Consider the following 20,451-nt stretch of genomic DNA (forward strand, 5'->3'; position numbering starts at 1 on the left):
AAGTAATAGTGACAAGCAACAAAAAGGTCAAGATCCCAGTGATGAGTGGTTCCTTCTAAAATATCGCAGATACTATGGTGATCACTTCCAATTATCAGTATAATCCAGGTGTTCCTCTATCATGCACCTAAGCTATTAGGTTGGAATTGGCTCTAAGATTTCTTAACATATTTGTAGCTTCTGCCACCACTATCAGAGGATTTTTCTAAGCCAAAATAGTTAATATAATAATTACAAGCATTAATAAAACCTCATGCAGCTGCACTGAAGACAAAAATAAAAAGGTATACATTCATAAATAAGGTGAAACAAAAAAAAGTCTATTAATTTGTACAAAAAAGTTATTGCCCAGCAAACAAGCTCATTCAGCAGGAGAAATTATGTCCAGGCTGGTTTTAAGATAGTCGCTCTGGGCGGCACATCATCCTATGTAACCAGGTCAACAATGATATTCTATGTGCATAAGACGATGTAGTAGCGATCATTCTGTGCGCATTAGAAAAGCTGTCGGATGTATCTAAATAGGCTATTAACCTCTTAACCCCTGGAGCTTTTTTTCGGTTTTGCGTTTTCGTTTTTTACTCCCCTCCTTCCCAGAGCCATAACTTTTTTATTTTTCCGGCAATATGGCCATTTGAGGGCTTATTTTTTGCGGGACGAGTTGTACTTTTGAACGACGCCATTGGTTTTACCATGCAGTGTACTAGAAAATGGGGAAAAAAATTCCACGTGCGGTGAAATTGCAAAAAAAGGTGCAATTCCACACTTGTTTGTTTGGCTTTTTTGCTAGGTTCACTAAATGCTAAACTGACCTGCCATTATGATTCTCCAGGTCATTATGAGTTCATAGACATCAAGCATGACTGGGTTATTATTTATCTAAGTGGTGAAAAAAAATTCCAAACTTTGCTAAAAATAAATTTTTCTTGCAATTTTCCAAGACCCGTAGCATCTCCATTTTTCGTGATCTGGGGTCGGGTGAGGGCTTATTTTTTGTGTGCTGAGCTGACGTTTTTAATGATATCATTTTGGTGCAGATATGTTCTTTTGATCGTCCATTATTGCATTTTAATGCAATGTTGCGGCGACCAAAAAAACACAATTCTGGCGATATGAATTTTTTTCTCGCTATGCAGTTTACCGATCAGGTTAATTCTTTTTTTTTATTGATAGATCGGGCGATTCTGAACACAGTGATACCAAATATGTGTAGGTTTGATTTTTTTTAATGTTTTATTTTGAATGGGGCAAAAGGGGGGTGATTTAAACTTTCATATTTTTTTATTTTTTTCATATTTTTTAAAACATTTTTTTTTACTTTTGCCATGCTTCAATAGCCTCCATGGGAGGCTAGAAGCTGGCATAGCCTGATTGGCTCTGCTACATATGAGCAATGCTCAGATCGCTCCTATGTAGCAGAATTACTGCATTGCTATGAGCACTGACCACAGGGTGGCCCTCACAGCAATCCGGCAGCAACAACCATGGAAGTTTTCAGGAGACTTCTGGTTGTTATGCCAATGCACCGATGACCCCCGATCAGGTGACAAGGGACAGAGGTGCGCGCATTTCCGGTCCGATGGCCGGAAGTGCTTGTTAAATGTCGCAGAGTTTGACAGCGGCATTTAATTAGTTAATAGGCGCGGGTGGAGCACGATTACACCTGCGCCTATTGCGGGCACATGTCAGCTGTTCAAAACTGCGGGCTCACCATCAGAGCCAGCATCAATGCAGGGGATCTGCCATCGGACGTACTATTCTGTCTGATGGCAGAAAGGGGTTAAATACATCCTATCCGCCATCAATTTCTGGCCACAGGTCGTGTAGTCTAAGCACACCTTTACCCAAGTTAGGTTGAGGAACCTGCATATGCCGATAATGAGGGATCCAGTGGCATGTAAAAGTTTGGGAACCCCTAGTGAAAACGACACATTTACTCTATATTTCTGGCAAAAAAAAATTACACATTTTCATATTTTTCATTTTAAAAATTACAAAAATTAAAATGGGATAATGCTAACGCTTGGGAACCCTGGAGATTTGTGTGCTCAGATAACTTTGACCAAAGTTCAGACCTTAATTAGCCTGTTAGGGTTATGGCTTGTTCACCATCATCATTAGGAAAGGCCAGGTGATGCAAATTTCCCTGCTTTATAAAAACCCAGTCTCCTCTAACCTTGTGCCAAAAACAGCCGCCATGGGTTCTTCTAAGGCTATGTGCACACGTTGCGGATTGGTGTGCGGATTTTTCCTCACTGTTTTTATAAAACATTTACCGCAGTTTTTGTGCGGATTCCACCTGCGGTTTCCTAATGAGGAGCAGGTGTAAACCGTTGCGGAATCCGCACGAAGAATTGACATGCTGCGAAAAAAACACATCTGCAAAGCGGATTGTGTTTTCCATATATTTATATAGTACTGTACAACTCATGGAAAACAGCTGCGGTCCCGCAGCAAAATCCGCAACGTGTGCACATAGCCTAAACAACAGCCTAGCACTCTGAAAATGAACATGGAGGAGGCCTACAAAGCGGGAGAAGGCTTCACATTGTGTTTCAAACAAAATCAAGATGTGAACTTTGCCTAAAAGTGGAAAACATTTAAGAACCTGAATATTTCAAAATGTGAGTACTACATCTAATTAACTGTATTTATTAATTCTGTCTTTGCATTATACAACACATCATTCCTTTCAATATGAGTTTCAATTTGAAACACTTGAGATCCCTGTATGAGATGATTGTTACAAATCTACTGACAAATACACGTACCACATGAACTAGTCCAGAAATATGTCATAATTTACAGAAGTGACATCACTGCTTTACAATTATGAAAAGGAACAAACTGTACAGAGCAGCATGTTTTATTGCATTGTCTACTTTAAAACAAAACACTAACACTTTAATAACGGTCCATAATTCACAATGCATTGATACAGGTGCTTCTCACAAAACTAGAATATCATCAAATAGTTAATTTATTTCAGTTCTTCAATATAAAAAGTGAAACTCATATTATATAGAGTCATTACAAAGAGAGTGATCTATTTCACGTGTTTATTTCTGTTAATGTTGATGATTATGGCCTACAGCCAATGAAAACCCAAAAGTCATTATCTCTGTAAATTAGAATTAACTAAAACACCTGAAAATGCTTCCTAAGGGTACCGTTACACTAAACGATTTACCAACGATCACGACCAGCGATACGATCGTTGGTAAGTCGTTGTGTGGTCGCTGAGGAGCTGTAACACAGACAGCTCTCCAGCGACCAACAATGCCGAAGTCCCCGGGTAACCAGGGTAAACATCGGGTTACTAAGCGCAGGGCCGCGCTTAGTAACCCGATGTTTACCCTGGTTACCATTGTAAATGTAAAAAAAAAAAAACACTACATACTTACATTCCGGTGTCTGTCGAGTCCCCCGGCGTCAGCTTCCCTGCACTGTGTGAGCGCCGGCCGTAAAGCAGAGCGGTGACGTCAGCGCTGTGTTCTGCTTTAAGGCCGGCCGGCGCTGACTCTGTGCAGGGAAGCTGACGCCGGGGGATGCGACAGACACCGTAATGTGAGTATGTAGTGTTTTTTTTTTTTTTACATTTACAATGGTAACCAGGGTAAACATCGGGTTACTAAGCGCGGCCCTGCGCTTAGTAACCCGATATTTACCCTGATTACCAGTGAACACATCGCTGGATCGGCGTCACACACGCCGATTCAGCGATGACAGCGGGTGATCAGCGACCAAATAAAGGTCCTGATCATTCGCAGCGACCAACGATCTCCCAGCAGGGGCCTGATCGTTGGTCGCTGTCACGCATAACGATTTCGTTAACGATATCGTTGCTACGTCACAAAAAGCAACGATATCGTTAACGAAATCGTTATGTGTGACGGTACCTTAAGTGTTTAAAAAGGTCCCTTAGTCTGTTTCAGTAGGCTCCATAATCATGGGAAACACTTGAAATAGATCACTCTGTGTGTAATGACTATATAATATATGAGTTTCACTTTTTGTATTGAAGAACTGAAATAAATTAACTTTTTGATGATATTCTAATTTTGTGAGAAGCACCTGTATGTGTCTTGTTAATAAATGTTGCATTTTAAATAAATGACTAAACATTTAACAGTTTTTTTACGCAACTTAATTTCCTGCAGATTGAAGGGAGACTATGTCCTTAGACCCCACCAATCTCTCCGGAGAATTGTGCATCTCAGCAGGCTGAACTTTCTACTTCAGCTTGGAATACAGGACTATCTATTCTGTCCTCCGCTCAGTGAGTGAACTCATGCAACATATTTCTGAGCCATGTTTCAGGAAATCAGTGGGGGGTCTCAAGATCAAAACCCTATTGATCTGCTGGTAATTAAAAATATATACACTGCTCAAAAAATAAAGGGAACACTTAAACAACAGAACATAACTTCAAGTAAATCAAACTTCTGTGAAATTAAACTGACCACTTAGGAAGCAACACTGACAATCAATTTCACATGCTGCTGTGCAAATGGAATAGACAACAGATGGAAATTATTGGCAATTATCAAGACACACTCAATAAAGGAGTGGTTCTGCAGGTGGGGACCACAGACCACATGTCAGTACCAATGCTTTCTGGCTGATGCTTTGGTCACTTTTGAATGTTGGTTGTGCTTTCACACTCATGGTAGCATGAGACGGACTCAACAACCCACACAAGTGGCTCAGGTAGTGCAGCTCATCCAGGATGGCACATCAATGCGAGCTGTGGTAAGAAGGTTTGCTGTGTCTGTCAGCGTAGTGTCCAGAGGCTGGAGACGCTACCAGGAGACAGGCCAGTACACCAGGAGACGTGGAGGGGGCTGTAGGAGGGCAACAAGCCAGCAGCAGGACCACTACCTCAGCCTTTGTGCATGGAGGAACAGGAGGAGCACTGCCAGAGCCATGCAAAATGACCTCCAGCAGGCCACAAATGTGCATGTGTATGAACAAACGGTTAGAAACTAACTCCGAGGATGGTCTGAGTGCCCGACGTCCACAGATGGGGGTTGTGCTCACAGCCCAAAACCATGCAGGACGCTTAGCATTTGCCACAGAACACTATGATTGTCAAATTCGCCACTGGCGCCCTGTGCTCTTCACAGATGAAAGCAGGTTCACACTGAGCATATGTGACAGACGTGACAGAGTCTGGAGACGCCGTGGAGAGCGTTCTGCTGCCTGCAACATCCTTCAGCATGACCGGTTTGGCAGTGGGTCAGTAATGGTGTGGGGTGGCATTTCTTTGGAGGGCCGCACAACTCTCCATGTGCTCGCCAGAGGTAGCCTGACTGCCATTAGGTACCGGGATGAGATCCTCAGACCCCTTGTGAGGCCATATGCTGGTGCGGTTGGCCTTGGGTTCCTCTCAATGCAAAACAATGCCAGACCTCATGTGGCTAGAGAGTGTCAGCAGTTCATGCAAGATGAATACATTGAAGCTATGGACTGTCCCGCCCGTTCCCCAGACCTGAATCCGATTGAACACATCTGGGACATCATGTCTCGCACCATCCACCAATGTCACGTTGCACCACAGACTGTCCAGAAGTTGGCGGATGCTTTAGTCCAGGTCTGGGAGGAGGTCCCTCAGAAGACCATCTGCTGCCTCATCAGGAGCATGCCCAGGCATTGAAGGGAGACCATACAGGTACGTGGAGGCCACACACACTACTGAGCATCATTTCCTTGTCTTGAGGCATTTCCACTGAAGTTGGATCAGCCTATAACTTCATTTTCCACTTTGATTTTGAGCATCATTCCAACTCCAGACCTCTGGGGAATATTAGTTGTGATTTATGTTGATCATTTTTAGGTTTTATTGTTCTCAACACATTCCACTATGTAATGAATAAAGATTTACGACTGGAATATTTCATTCAGTGACATCTAGGATGTTGGATTTTAGTGTTCCCTTTATTTTTTTGAGCAGTGTATATTTTAGTTACTCTCTAAAAGATTTATTTAAATTTGGAAAGTGATTTGGGGAGTGGTTATTTGTGCATGGGGTCTAGAGAGAAACCTATTCACTAACAAGAGTCTTAGGACGTATGATTACCATTAGGCTGAAATCACACATGTAGTGTTGTGGTCATTTTTTATGCAGTTCTTTGAGGCAAAGCTAGACGTGGATTCATAAGCAGGAAATAGAAGGAAAGGAGTAAGAACTTCTATTTCTTGTCCACTTTGGCTTTGGTATCTCAAACTGCATCGTAAATTTTCTCACTGCCTAACCTTCTTGGCTCTTTCACCCGAGACAACAACAGTGCTCAGACCCTCCGATCATGAATGTGAGGAACTATATCTTGACTATTTGTTGTGATCTTGACCCAACGGATCTTGTGGAATTCACTACATAAAGTACAACTACCCTGCCTAGCGTGCAGGCCAGGATTATTTGTGTTTTCAAACTTTACACTTTGCTATAAACTTGTAACTAACATCTTTCCACAGCATATTGCAAAAAAATACAGAAACATAGCAAAAATACTAAAAAAATATAGCTAACTCCTATGTGGACGTGCCCTGAAATACTCATTTATTTGCTGTATAACATGCACAGTACTTTTGTGGTACTTCTTCAGTAAATTCCTATAGTAAAAGAATAACTATAATGATAATAATACCAATAGTAATCTAAAAGTTTCTAATTATTCTGGTCATACTAACTACAGGACAGATACAGATAAATTACTACTAATGATGAATGACAACTATAAAACCTTCAAGTAATAATGTCTTGTTTCCATAATTAGTATTGCTTCGTTATCCATTTCTTGTTAAAAAAAAAAAAAGAAATTAAAGAATATTTATAACAAGAATAGTAAAAATACCCAATAATGAGCCAATCTTATACTAATCTGTATAAAACATTATTTTCAAGTATTGCCATTTGCACATTTAAAAATAAAATAAATAACAAAAACTATTATTTCTGCAGTACAAAAAGGAAATAGAATAAAACTTAGTAGCACAAATGAACCATTACTTCATTTAAAAATGGAAACTCTTATATGATTGGATTATTTTTTTCCTGCAATTATACACCAGTTACCATGGTCAAAAGAAGAACTTATAACGGTAAGCTCTGGAACATCATTTTCCAAGAGACTACGCAGTTCTCCCTCGCGGAAAACGTGATAATAGCGCATATATGCCTTAGAGTCAAAAGCATCTGCTTCTTGGTCACTAGCTGCCACGGTCTCATCCAAGACTGAGTCACTGGACTCTGTGGTTGAAGTTCTCTTTAAGACTCTGTTTTGGGTACCTGCATCACCTTCATTGCTACAATTACAGTGACGGTATTTGACATCTGGCTGGAAGTTTTGCTTTACATCATTCTGAACCAAACCAATGTGTTTCCCATTTTTGGAGTGATCTAAAGCTAGAAACCATTGATGTTTTTTGACCCTTTCACTTTTAATAAAAACATCATCATCGTCAAAACTGGTCTCCTTAAGTAGGAGCCTCTGGTGTCCAAGATCCAGACTACAGTGTCGGGAAGGTTGCACCGACACAGCGCTATTCACCCAACCGCTCACAGGGCTGAGCGACTTCATCTTATCAATCTGTCTCCTCAAGGTGGTCTCATCAAGGGATCTGGAGAAGAACCACGAGCGAATAGATTTTCCAATAGCACTGTAGAGTCTACTGTCGTCATTAGGAAACTTCATGCAGCATGTTTCGCTTGCTCTACAGGTGTTGGCGTTGTGTAATTGCTTAGAATCAAAAGTCTGCTTCAAGTTATGTATGTTGATGCTCCCGGACTGCTGAACCAACTTTGAGCTGATGTCATGTGATTTAGTATTGGAGTCTTCTTTATTTTCACACTGGTTTGTTTCTGGGTTCCGCCGAGGCAGTAATGCTTTGTTCCATGGCACAAATACGTCTTGCTTTTCAAACCGACGGCTTTTCTGTTCCATTGCCCAAACATACAGCATTATCTGACCACCAGGATGCAAAATTCTTGCCATTTCTTTTATTGCCCGAATTCTTCTTTGCTTAGTAGAAAAATGATGAATCACTAAGTAAAAAAAACACAGAAAACATTACAATTGATTGCTAGAAACATAAACTACCAGCTCTACAATTAAATCAAAGGGTGTTTATCACAATCTCACTATTTTTCACAAAGCACAGTAAATGCATAATAATTGTTTATATACTGTACATACTAAGCCCTACATAAAGTTTATTTTCTGGTTGTATACTTTTTCATCTCTATCTATTTAAATCAGCAAAAACTATATTTCCGGCAGCACTTGCTTCTCTTTAGTGCTGCAGATTCCATCCTTCTTCTCTCAAAGTTGTCATCAAACTAAAATCAAGCTAATCTAAATCTACAATACACCTTATGCTTCTGTTCACTCTGTGCTCCTTTAGAGTACTCTGCCTACTACTTATTTTATCTGCTGCCATCTACATTCGAAAAGCTGCCTGTATGGTTTTAAACCATTGTTAGCTGGTTTCTCTCAGAGCTCAACTCTACTGCAGTCCCTTACTATATAAGTGCATATGTATAAGACAGTGCAGAGCTGTGAATGTTTTCTGCAGCTGACAGATCAGTGATGTGACACTACAAATGCTGCTAAAGTTGATGCATATGGCAGAGGTTATATTTTGTGTCATGCATCAACAGAGCAGCATTTGCAGTTTCACACCACTGATCTTTCAGCAGCATGCAATAAACATAGCTCAACTCCTCTCAGCTCCTGAGCTAAGCACAGCTTAAAAAAATATTAGAACTTTTTTCTAACACTTAAAAAGGCATGTTTTATGGAAAAAATGTTACATATTCTCACCACAGTAAAGTTTATCTACCATTTGAACTTGATGGAGAACGCCACAAAAATATTCCAAGTCTGTAAGTCCTATTAGAAGATCATGGTTGAAAAAAATTACTGTTGAGTTAAAAACGGACTTTAAAAGCGACGCAACCTCAAAACTCTTTACTAGAAGCTTTAATGAATTGGTAACAGCACAGAAACCTCATAAAACATGCACAATACTTAGCAATGGATCAAACTGTCTATGCTCACTTCTACCACAGTTCACCATCCAGCCATCATAATGACAATTCTAATTTGTCAGATTAAGGAAAATAGAACTTTCCTAAATATGGTGGCATCTGGCAGAAAAAAAATGTTGTGCGCCTGATTTTTTAGTTTGGGCTTGAACAGTTAGTTTCAGCGAAGGAAAATACTAAAGAGTTTCTCACCATGCTATTAATGGCATATCGTTATTATAAATCATCACTTACAGTTTGGTCTTAATTGGACTGTGAAGCTCTCATAAAGGCCACGATCATATGTTCAGTATTCGGTCAGTATTCTACCTTAGTATTTGTAGGTCAAAATTGGTCAAAATTTTCAGCACAGCATACCTTCCACCCTCCGCTGTTCAACAGCGATATCCTGAGGCTATGCAAATACAATTTGCTGAGTGCTCCGGAGTTCTCTATAAAAGAGCCACTGCCAGACGACTCCTGCAACAGCTTATCTCTCTGAGAAAAAAATTTTTCTCTTCCTTGACATCATCATTTGGGAGAGGGACAGGAGGCCCCCACACAGATCTGAAGTTCATGCTTTAAGTCTCCTCATCTCGGCATGCTTAACATGTCACTCTCCGCAAGGAGAAACTTTACCCCATGGATACCGGTCAGATGCCTCTCACCCAGCCAAACCAGATCTCATACTTTGCACTGATGAGGGGCAGTAACCCGAAACACAGTGTCTGCAAACTGGGATTCTGGTTTTGGCTTTTATCCTAAGTCTTGTGGCAAGGCTTGTTAAAGAGTCGACATTGATTTTTAGGATTGGTACTTCCTACAGGTGGCACTACAGTTCTAGTTCACTTCCTCTCTGAAGAGACAACTTGCATATTTCCCAGAGGAGCATTGCGGCTTTAACCCTAGAACGCATACCCATAGAAATCTATACATTCACGCACCTGGGGCCTTTTAGGCCTGTTTGCAATTATCATAGAATAACTCAAATAAAAATACTTTTCAAAGTTTATTGCAAAGTAAGGATGCATTCCCACTAGCACATGGGTCCGCCAGGACGGGATTCCGTAATGGATCTGACCTCCTGATGACCCCAGCTAAGGCTGGCGGACACATACCTGGGGCCTCGCAGGCCTGCCAGGTTACTTGTTTTCTATTTTCTGTAAGGCTACTTTCACACTAGCATTTTCTGCAATCCGTCACAATGCGTCGTTTTGCAGAAAAAACGCATCCTGCAAAAGTGCTTGCAGGATGCGTTTTTTCCCCATAGACTTGCATTGACGACGCATTTGCGACGGATTGCCACACGTCGCATCCGTCGAGCGACGGATGCGTCGTGCTTTTGCGGACCGTCGGGAGCAAAAAACGCTACATGTAACGTTTTTTCTCCTGACGGACCGCCCCCACCTCCCCGCACCTTACAATGGGGCAGTGGATGCGCCGGAAAAATGCATCCGCTGCACCCATTGTGCAATGCAGCAAACGCTAGCGTCGGAATCTCTCCCCGACGCATTGCGACGGGGAGATTCCGACGCTAGTGTGAAAGAAGCCTAAAATTACTTTAGTTAGAATTTTGAAACTAGGTATTCCTCAGGTATTTAGTTGTTAGTAATTTCCAGTTGTTCATATATTTTTATGTTATAGGCATTTCGGTATAACAACCTTTTTTTGGGACTACCCCATATTCACGCACCTGGGGCCTTTTAGGCCTATGTGCAAATAACACGGAATAACTCAAATAAAAATACTTTTCAAAATTTATTTTACAATTGCAAGGTAAGGATGCATTCCAACTAGCGCTGGGGTCCGCCAGGAGGGGATCCGTAATGGATCTGACCTCCTGGTGACCCCAGCTAAGGCTGGCGGAATCCCGCCATTCCGGCAGCCTTAGCTGAAGTTACCAGGAGGTCAGATCCATTATGGATCCCCTACTGGCGAACCCCAGCGCTACTGGGAACACAGCCTAAGATGTGTATATTTCAAAACATAATTATGTGCATAAAACAACAAAAAAGTAAGTAAACGGGCATGCCAAATATAGGCATTCTATATGCAATTTTGTTATGAAAACATTTTTTGGTTGTAGCAAACTTGGTGCAGGAATATTTATTTGTAAAGTTACATATTCCCCCGACAATTCTCGCATATTATTTTTTCGGCTGAATGTTCCTTGCATACATTTTGTCCGCAAGTAGAACAGAAATGCTCCGATTTTCTTTCCTTCTTTGCTGGACAAATATAGCAGCAGCGCTTTCTTTTTTTTTTCTCTTTGCTCTGGATGTTCCACAAAGCATATTCCACATCGGATCATTGCCTCCGTAATTTGCCTTGATAAGCATATCATGCTGCTTCTCTCCATCATAGTAGGCATCAAAAGTTCATAACAAAGTTCTGTCAAAAATAGACGTCTCTTGTCTTTCCTGTTGGCATGGAATTCTGGATTAGTTTGACAATAAACAATGTAGCTATTGAGGGCTGACACATCAAGGATATTGGAAAAAAGGGCAACAGGCCAACGTTTAGTCTGCCTTTTGCACGAATACTCTCCAATCATTTCGTCCATCTTGTCGACACCTCCTTTTGTCTTATTATAATGCAGTATGATTTCAGGTTTTTTTTTCCTGTCATTGGTGTCAATACTTCCATCATGATGCATTTTTCTTTCTTGGCTTTATAAGACACCATTGTTGCTTGATTGCAGAAACCGAATACACTCTCGTAGATTGTTCGCTGTGCATTGTGCTTCATGATTGGAGGAATTTCGCGGCGGTTTGGCCTCATAGTGCCAACAAGTGTAAGTTGCTTTTGAAGCAAAAAGTTGGCCATTTCAAAATTGGTAAAGTAATTATCCATTGTAATATTTTTTTCCTGAATTGAAAATTGGTAGAGCAAGTGTTTTTACTATGTCGGAACATTGGTCTTTCTGGACTGGAGCATCAGTTTCTTTGCCACAGTAAATCAGACCATTCATCCCATAATCCCAGAGTCATAAAAGTTCTTCCCCAGCAACAATACTGACAAAAAGACTGAGTATCACATGTAAACCTAGTACAGGCCTAAAAGGCCCCAGGTGCGTGAATATGGGGTAGTCCAAAAAAAAGTTGTTATACCGAAATGTCTGTAACATAAAAATATATGAATAACTGGAAATTACTAACAACTATATACCTGAGGATTACCTAGATTTTCAAAATTCTAACTAAAGTACTTTTACAGAAAATAGAAAACAAGTAACCTGGCAAGGCCTGCGAGGCCCCAGGTATGCGTTCTAGGGTTAAGTTTCCTCATCTCGGCATGATTAACATGTCACTCTCCATGAGGAGAAACATTACCACTTGGATACCAGCCAACACCACCAAAATTCATGACAAAATTACATTTTCAAGCAACAGTTTGCAGACTTTTCCTGTTTAGCATGATAATATTGAGTGGTCAAACAGTAGCGAGAACTATGATGGTGAATCCATAAGTGACTAATTTGCTGAAGATTTTTCATGCAGATTTCTGTAGCTGATTACAGTACCAATGCAAGTGGACAAGATTTTACAAATTCTTTTTCTGTTGCAGTTTTGTCATAAATGTTCAATAGATATTTCACCACTTTTCATATTTGAAAGAATGCAATCCATGGTGAATTTATTGTAAAATCTGTATGTAACATTTCTATTGTAAAACCACTTTGTTTATATGTTCAGTCTTTTGAGCACTTTCTACCAATATAGGTTGTAAAAACCCTCGGTGAGAGAAACAAAATTGCATGTCACTTCTTTGAAGTGGCTCCTAATGGAATCTGCTCCAAAATAAGCCCTGTCCTACCTGCAAAAAATGCTTCAGGAAAATCTCCCACAAATTGTTGAAAAAACACTTCAAAAGTGCTTCAAGAAATGTAGAACTTAAAAAAACTCCCCAAAGAAGTAGCGTTTCCTCAACCGGTTTCCACTAGAAAACTACCGTATATACTTGAGTATAAGCTGAAATTTTTTCAGGCCATTTTTTTAGGCTGAAAGTGCCCCTCTCGGCTTATACACTTCCTGTGTTCAGCGGTCAAGTGGTACCGCTCATTAAAGTAATGAATATGGACGTGACTCCACTCCCATAGGGGTGGAGCCGCATATTCATTACTTTAATGAGCGGTATCAGTGACTGCTGAACACAGGAATGAGCTGCCGGCGCCATCGCATCAGAGAAGCAATGGCTGTGACGTTCAGGTCAGAGGGCGCGAAGATGTGGTTAGTGCGCGCCACCCTCTGCCTGAACAGTCACTGCACAGAGACGGAAGACAGAGCAGCGCACAGCAGTGGAACGGGGACAGGTGAATATCGCAAGTGCCGGTGTCCCCGCCTGCTCAGGACAAGAGGTGAGTATGTTTTTCTTTTATAAATCGCAGCAGCAGCATATGGGGCAAATGTTTCTATGGAGCATCTTATGGGGCCATAATCAAACTTAATGTAGCATTATATGGGGCAAATGTTTCTATGGAGTATCTTATGGGGCCATAATCAACCATAATGCAGCATTATAGGGGGCAAATGTAGCAGAGCCGATCGGGTTGTCGCAGCTTCTCGCCTCCCATGGAGGCTATTGAAGCATGGCAAAAGTAAAAAAAAAATGTTTTAATAAATATTAAAAAAATAAAAAAAAATATAAAAGTTTAAATCACCCCCCTTTCGCCCCATTCAAAATAAAACAATAAAAAAATTCAAACCTACACATATTTGGTATCGCTGCGTTCAGAATTGCCCGATCTATCAATAAAAAAAGAATTAACCTGATCGCTAAACGGCGTAGCGAGAAAAAAATTCAAAACGCCAGAATTACTTTTTTTTTGGTCGCCGCGACATTGCATTAAAATGCAATAACAGGCGATCAAAAGAAAGTATCTGCACCAAAATGGTATCATTAAAAATGTCAGCTCGGCACGCAAAAAATAATCCCTCACCCGACCCAAGATCACAAAAAATGGAGATGCTACGGGTATCGGAAAATGGCGCAATTTTTTTAAAAAATTTTTAGCAAACTTTGGAATTTTTTTTTCACCATTTAGATAAAAAATAACCTAGACATGTTTGGTGTTGTGATGGTATGATATGTTATGTGGGTATCATTTTGTGTATATTTATATTTTACTGATTTTCATAGTGTTCTCTTGTTGCCCTGTACCATTCCGTGTATTCCCCATATTGTCTAGACCCTCAATTACCTTCCAAAAGACTGATAATTGAATTAGCTCACTTACTGTCTGCAGCCTGACTGTATCTATGCCTCTTGATGACCCCCTGTAGTGCCTTAATCCCTTGGGCACCTTTGTCAGGTCTGGGAGGCATGAACACCACCCCAACCTGTCTGACTACCCCTGGACATAAAAGGAGGGGGCTTGGGAAGACAGGAGCTGGGAAGTCAGTTCCTGTGTGGAGTGGATGGTGTGAACACAGCATGTCAGAGAGAAAGGGAAGCATATGGATTTTTTTATCCTCTGCTGGATTATTGGACTCTCATCTCCTTGGACATTTTATCCTGTTACTGAACTGCATTTGTATTCTGAACTATTGTATCCTCAGTGTGGTGGATTGTTTATGGACCTTTTAGTTTTGCCTATAATAAAGGTCTTGGGAATGTTCACACTTCCCTCGCTCTGTTGATTGTTTGGTATCGGAGAAGGCCCCCGTGACAGGTGTCTATGAACTCGTAATGACCTGGAGAATCAAAATAGCATGTCAGTTTTAGCATTTATTGAACCTAGCAAAAAAAAGTCAAGCAAAAAACAAGTGTGGGATTGCACTTTTTTTTGCAATTTCACAGCACTTTGAATTTTTTTTCCGTTTTCTAGTACATGATATGCTAAAACCAATGATGTCGTGCAAAAGTACAGCTCGTCCCGCAAAAAAATAAGCCGTCACAGGGCCAAATTGACAGAAAAATAAAAAGTTATGGCTCTGGGAAGGAGGGGAGTGAAAAAAGAAAATGAAAAAATGAAAATACCCCTGGTCATGAAGGGGTTAATGGAGCATCTTATGGGGCCATAATCAACCTTTGTGCAGAATTATATGGGGCAAATGTTTCTATGGAGCATCTCATGGGGCCATAATCAACCTTTGTGCAGCATTATATTTGGCATATTTTTGTATGAAGCATCTTATGGGGCCCATCATAAATTTAATGGAGCATTATATGGGGCATATTTTATTACAGAGCATCTTATGGGGCCCATCATGAACTGTATGGAGCATTATATGGGGCTCCTGATTCAATATGGATATTCAAAAACACTTAACCTACTGATGTCTCAATTAATTTTACTTTTATTGGTATCTATTTTTATTTTTTACATTTACCGGTAGCTGCTGCATTTCCCACCCTAGGCTTATGCTAGAGCCATTAAGTTTTCCCAGTTTTTGTGGCAAAATTAGGGGGGTCGGCTTATACTCGGGTCGGCTTATACTCGCGTATATACGGTAGTTGTTTTTGACCAACTCAAATAAACTCTGAATGCACATACTGTTAGGCTATGTGCACAAGTTGCAGATTAGGCTTAGGAATTTCTGGTGCATATTCTGCCTCTCCTGACAGAAAACGCACCTGTGGATTTGTCGCATTTTTTTGTGCGGTTCCGCAGCGTTTTTTGTGCCTTTTTGCTGCGGTTTTCTTGCGGATTTGCTGCGTTTTTTACCCCTGCGGTTTTCTATAATGGAATGGGTACAAAAACGCTGCAGATTCACAAAAAAGAAGTGACATGCTACTTCTTTTAAACCGCAGCGTGTGCACAGCATTTTTTTTTTCATTGATTTACATTGTACTGTAAATCAATTGCGGATCTGCAGCATTTCTGCGCCTCAAAAAACGCTGCGGATCCGCAGAGAATCCGCAACGTGTGCACATACCCTAAGAGTATGTTCACAGTGAGGTTTTTTCAGGAGTCTTTGGAGCAGAAACTTCCCAACCTGTGTTTTTTGAACTCCTCATGCTTTTTGGAGAGTTTTCAAAAACTCTTGAAAAAAACATCAGTGTGAACACACCATAACAACTCCTACACGCAAGTGTCAATTACATTACCACGGAAGAGTTTTACTAGTTCTGAAAATAAAAAATGAAGGTTCCTATTAAATAACAGCAAGCAAATAGCTTAAAAACGATGAGGTATTAATACTGAAAATACATTAGGGAATTGTATAGTAGAGTAAGCACTATCGATGACTAAGTACGAGCAGATAAATGATTCAATGGAGAATGACGATGTGAGATGTTCGTGTATTTTAGTGATTGGTATTTATAGAAAGATTAAATGGAGAATAAAAGCCCTTATAATAAGCAGGTACATCTTAGTCATCACTATGCTCGTTATTTTCTCTCCAATGTCACTGTAATCCTCCACAACATAATCACCAAGGAAATAAGTAAGTTTTACAAAAGTTATGATTTTCATTCAGTAAGCGGCGTTTTCACAGATGGATACGCAAAGAAAAAGCCGAGACGTGTTTTGTGCTTGTTCCCAGACAAGGATCTAATTCACTCATTCAAATCAATGGGTCCTTAAAAAACAGCACACGGATGCCATCCATGTGTCATATAAGTGCTGACTATTTTTTGCTGTGTAATGAGTTGGAGAAACTTGAATTTTATTATTTTTTATTTTTTTTGTATAGGAGAGCAACATCCCACCCTCATGGTAAAAACAGACGCATAAACCAAAAATGGGGGACAACTGGATCTAGCACACTTATGGAAAAACTTTTCTTTTTCTTGTATGTAGAAGAAAATGGACTGTTGCATGAGGTCTTAGAAGGATCATTATATTACATAAATGATTATTTTTTTACGATATGGATAGACTGTGACCTCAAACTACATGACATTTCCATATAGATTCGGTAGAGGTGGAGCAAGGAAAAGTGGGAGTAAGCCAATATATGCAGCACCAGATAGAAATTGCAGCCACTTATTGTTCTGGTGAAAGAGGACCTTTCAATGGATTTTTTAATATAAATTTAATTTAAATTGAGTTCCTCCTCCAACTACTGCTGCTCCTCTGATTGCCCTCCTTTCCAAAGTAGCTGAAAATGTTTCCCTTCAACCAACAGGGCGTATACCACAGAAATGGCTTTTTTTACTCTGTGAAAGGAGTTCTGTGATGTTTTCCCGGTTGGTTAAAGGGAAAATTAGCATCTATTTCTATCTGGGGAGGCATAACTTTGGACCAGAGGTGTACGGGAGAAAAAAAAGAAACACTGTTCCAGAATCAGTGGAACAGCAGCCATTGGAGGAGGTACTCAGTTCATAGTTAATACAGTTAAAAAAAAACAAATGTCCATATAATTCAAATAAGGGATGGGAATTACAAAAAAAAGGGGGACATGCACAACCACAATGCCGGATTAAGGCTGCCCCCAAAAAGTAAATCTGTCCCAATGTACCAAAGATTCATAAAAGAACTCTACACATTTTCATAATGATTTGTTATTTTCTTCTAAAAAAGGATCTCAAACTTTTTTGGAACCATAAGCGGAACCCGCTGTCACCATCTCCTGAAGCAGACTATTCTACAGATTAATAGTTTGCATGGTAAAAATGTCTTGTCTACTCTGGGGATTCAACCTTTCTTTCTCCAGGGAGAGAGAGTGTCCCTTTGTCTATGAAACAGGTTTTCATAATAGCTTTTGTATGGGCCACTTATGTATTTGTACTAGTTAATCATGTAGATTAGCGAAATTAGGATTATTTAGTCTAGAAAAAAGACGACTGAGGGGCGATCTAATAACCATGTATAAGTATATAAGGGGACAATACAAATATCTCGCTGAGGATCTGTTTATACCAAGGAAGGTGACGGGCACAAGGGGGCATTCTTTGCGTCTGGAGGAGAGAAGGTTTTTCCACCAACATAGAAGAGGATTCTTTACTGTTAGGGCAGTGAGAATCTGGAATTGCTTGCCTGAGGAGGTGGTGATGGCGAACTCAGTCGAGGGGTTCAAGAGAGGCCTGGATGTCTTCCTGGAGCAGAACAATATTGTATCATACAATTATTAGGTTCTGTAGAAGGACGTAGATCTGGGTATTTATTATGATGGAATATAGGCTGAACTGGATGGACAAATGTCTTTTTTCGGCCTTACTAACTATGTTACTATGTTACTATGTTACTATGTCGCCTCGATCTTAGTCTCTTCTCAAGATTAAATAAATGTCATTCATTAAAGGGAATCTGTCAGTAGGATCAACCCTCCTAAGCCATTGAATAAAATATATTTGATATCTGAGACCTAATGTCGTATTCCAGAGGAGTCCACAGTTTTCTTATATGTAAATGACCTCTTCCAGGCTATGGGGAGGATGATGCCTGGAAGATAACTCTGCCCCCTTCTATTTACAGTAAGCTCTGGAGGCAGAGTTATCTTCCAGGCAGCGTCCTCCCCATAGCCTGGAAGAGGTAAAATACAAAAAGGGATAAAAGATGATTTATCAACAACAAGGCTTCTGATATGAGACACACAGGGAGGACTTTTTTCCAGCTGCCCATAGAAATAATTTAGATACGTCAAATGTGGTGCATTGGGTATTGGGTACAGCCGGGACCAGCTGCTTCGAAAGCATCACCAAACCAGGGATTCAAGCTTCAGGAGGCTAATTTGCATATTCCAGGTGCCTTCTGGGAGAAGCGAAGTCTCCCTAAGCTAGAAGATCGTTGGGTACAGCCGGGACCAGCTGCTTCGAAAGCATCACCAAACCAGGGATTCAAGCTTCAGGAGGCTAATTTGCATATTCCAGGTGCCTTCTGGGAGAAGCGAAGTCTCCCTAAGCTAGAAGATCGTTGGGTACAGCCGGGACCAGCTGCTTCGAAAGCATCACCAAACTGCGCGCCTTACGGCGCGCGAATTTTTGCCTGTAGGACATTATTGCAAGAGAGCTTGGCTGAGTAGATTACACAAGAAGGAAAACACACAGCAAGTCAGCAGGATCTAGGAGCAACATGGCAGATGTGACAACCTACATGGTGAGCTGCAGCATGTGCTACATGTTCACAGATCGACCAGAAGAAGAATCCAATTTCACCTGTCAGAAGTGTAGACTAGTGGCCCTTTTAGAAGAAAAGGTGCGGGGTCTGGAAGAAAGAATAACAACTTTGAAACTCATCAAAGAGAATGAAGACTTTCTAGACAGAACAGAAGCATCTCTACTGGTCACAGAAGGTGAAAAAAGTGTCAGAGAACCTCCAAAAGCAGATGAGTGGAAGCATGTGACCAAAAGAAGCAAGAAGACCATGGAGAAATCACCAACCACACAACTGAAGAACCGATATCAAATCTTTGTAGAGGATGAAGATGGCACACCTAAGAATGAAGCAATACCAGCAAGCAAAAAAGAAAAGGGCACACAGCAACAAGTGACAGCAAAAAGTACAGCCAAGAAGCAACGAAGAGTGGTGGTGGTGGGAGACTCACTACTGAGAGGCACAGAAGCAGCCATCTGCAGACCGGACATAACTGCAAGAGAAGTATGCTGCCTTCCAGGTGCGATGATCAAGGATGTGACCGATAGGATACCAAAGCTCTTCAGCTCCAAGGACGTCCACCCATTTCTTCTGATACATGTTGGCACCAATGACACGGCAAGGAAGGACCTACCGACAATCTGCAAGGACTTTGAAGAGTTGGGGAAGAAATTAAAGGAACTGGATGCACAGGTAGTTTTTTCTTCTATCCTTCCAGTAGACGGGCATGGCACCAGGAGATGGAACAGGATCCTTGATGCAAACAACTGGCTAAGACGATGGTGCAGACAACAAGGATTTGGATTCCTGGACCACGGTGTGAATTACTGCTATGATGGACTCCTCGCCAGAGACGGACTACACCTCAACAAACCTGGGAAACACACATTCGCCAGAAGACTCGCTACACTCATCAGGCGGGCGTTAAACTAGAAGAAGAGGGGACGGGAAGAAAAACATTAGACTCGAACAAAGACGACCCAGGAAAACATACTCAGAAGGGAGGTAAGAACATTTCTAAAACAATCCACAGTGAGGAGATTGGAACAAAACAAAATCCTCTAAACTGCATGCTCGCAAACGCCAGAAGCCTGACAAACAAGATGGAAGAACTAGAAGCAGAAATATCTACAGGTAACTTTGACATAGTGGGAATAACCGAGACATGGTTAGATGAAAGCTATGACTGGGCAGTTAACTTACAGGGTTACAGTCTGTTTAGAAACGATCGTAAAAATCGGAGAGGAGGAGGGGTTTGTCTCTATGTAAAGTCTTGTCTAAAGTCCACTTTAAGGGAGGATATTAGCGAAGGGAATGAGGATGTCGAGTCCATATGGGTTGAAATTCATGGAGGGAAAAATGGTAACAAAATTCTCATTGGGGTCTGTTACAAACCCCCAAATATAACAGAAACCATGGAAAGTCTACTTCTAAAGCAGATAGA

General features: G+C 40.8%; 1 protein-coding gene across 1 annotated transcript in view; it reads right to left on the reverse strand.

Annotated features, from left to right (window-relative positions):
- Window positions 1-5,947: 5,947 nt before the first annotated feature.
- Window positions 5,948-20,451, reverse strand: part of TRMT9B (tRNA methyltransferase 9B (putative)) — a 94,690-nt gene continuing 80,186 nt past the window's right edge. Inside the window, exon 4 of the mRNA XM_069744435.1 lies at window positions 5,948-8,044. Coding sequence (XP_069600536.1) covers window positions 7,044-8,044 — 1,001 coding nt within the window. The 3' untranslated portion in view covers window positions 5,948-7,043. The remainder of the gene's footprint in view (window positions 8,045-20,451) is intronic.

The sequence above is a fragment of the Ranitomeya imitator genome, chromosome 1 (genome assembly GCF_032444005.1).
Source record: "Ranitomeya imitator isolate aRanImi1 chromosome 1, aRanImi1.pri, whole genome shotgun sequence".
NCBI lineage: Eukaryota > Metazoa > Chordata > Amphibia > Anura > Dendrobatidae > Ranitomeya > Ranitomeya imitator.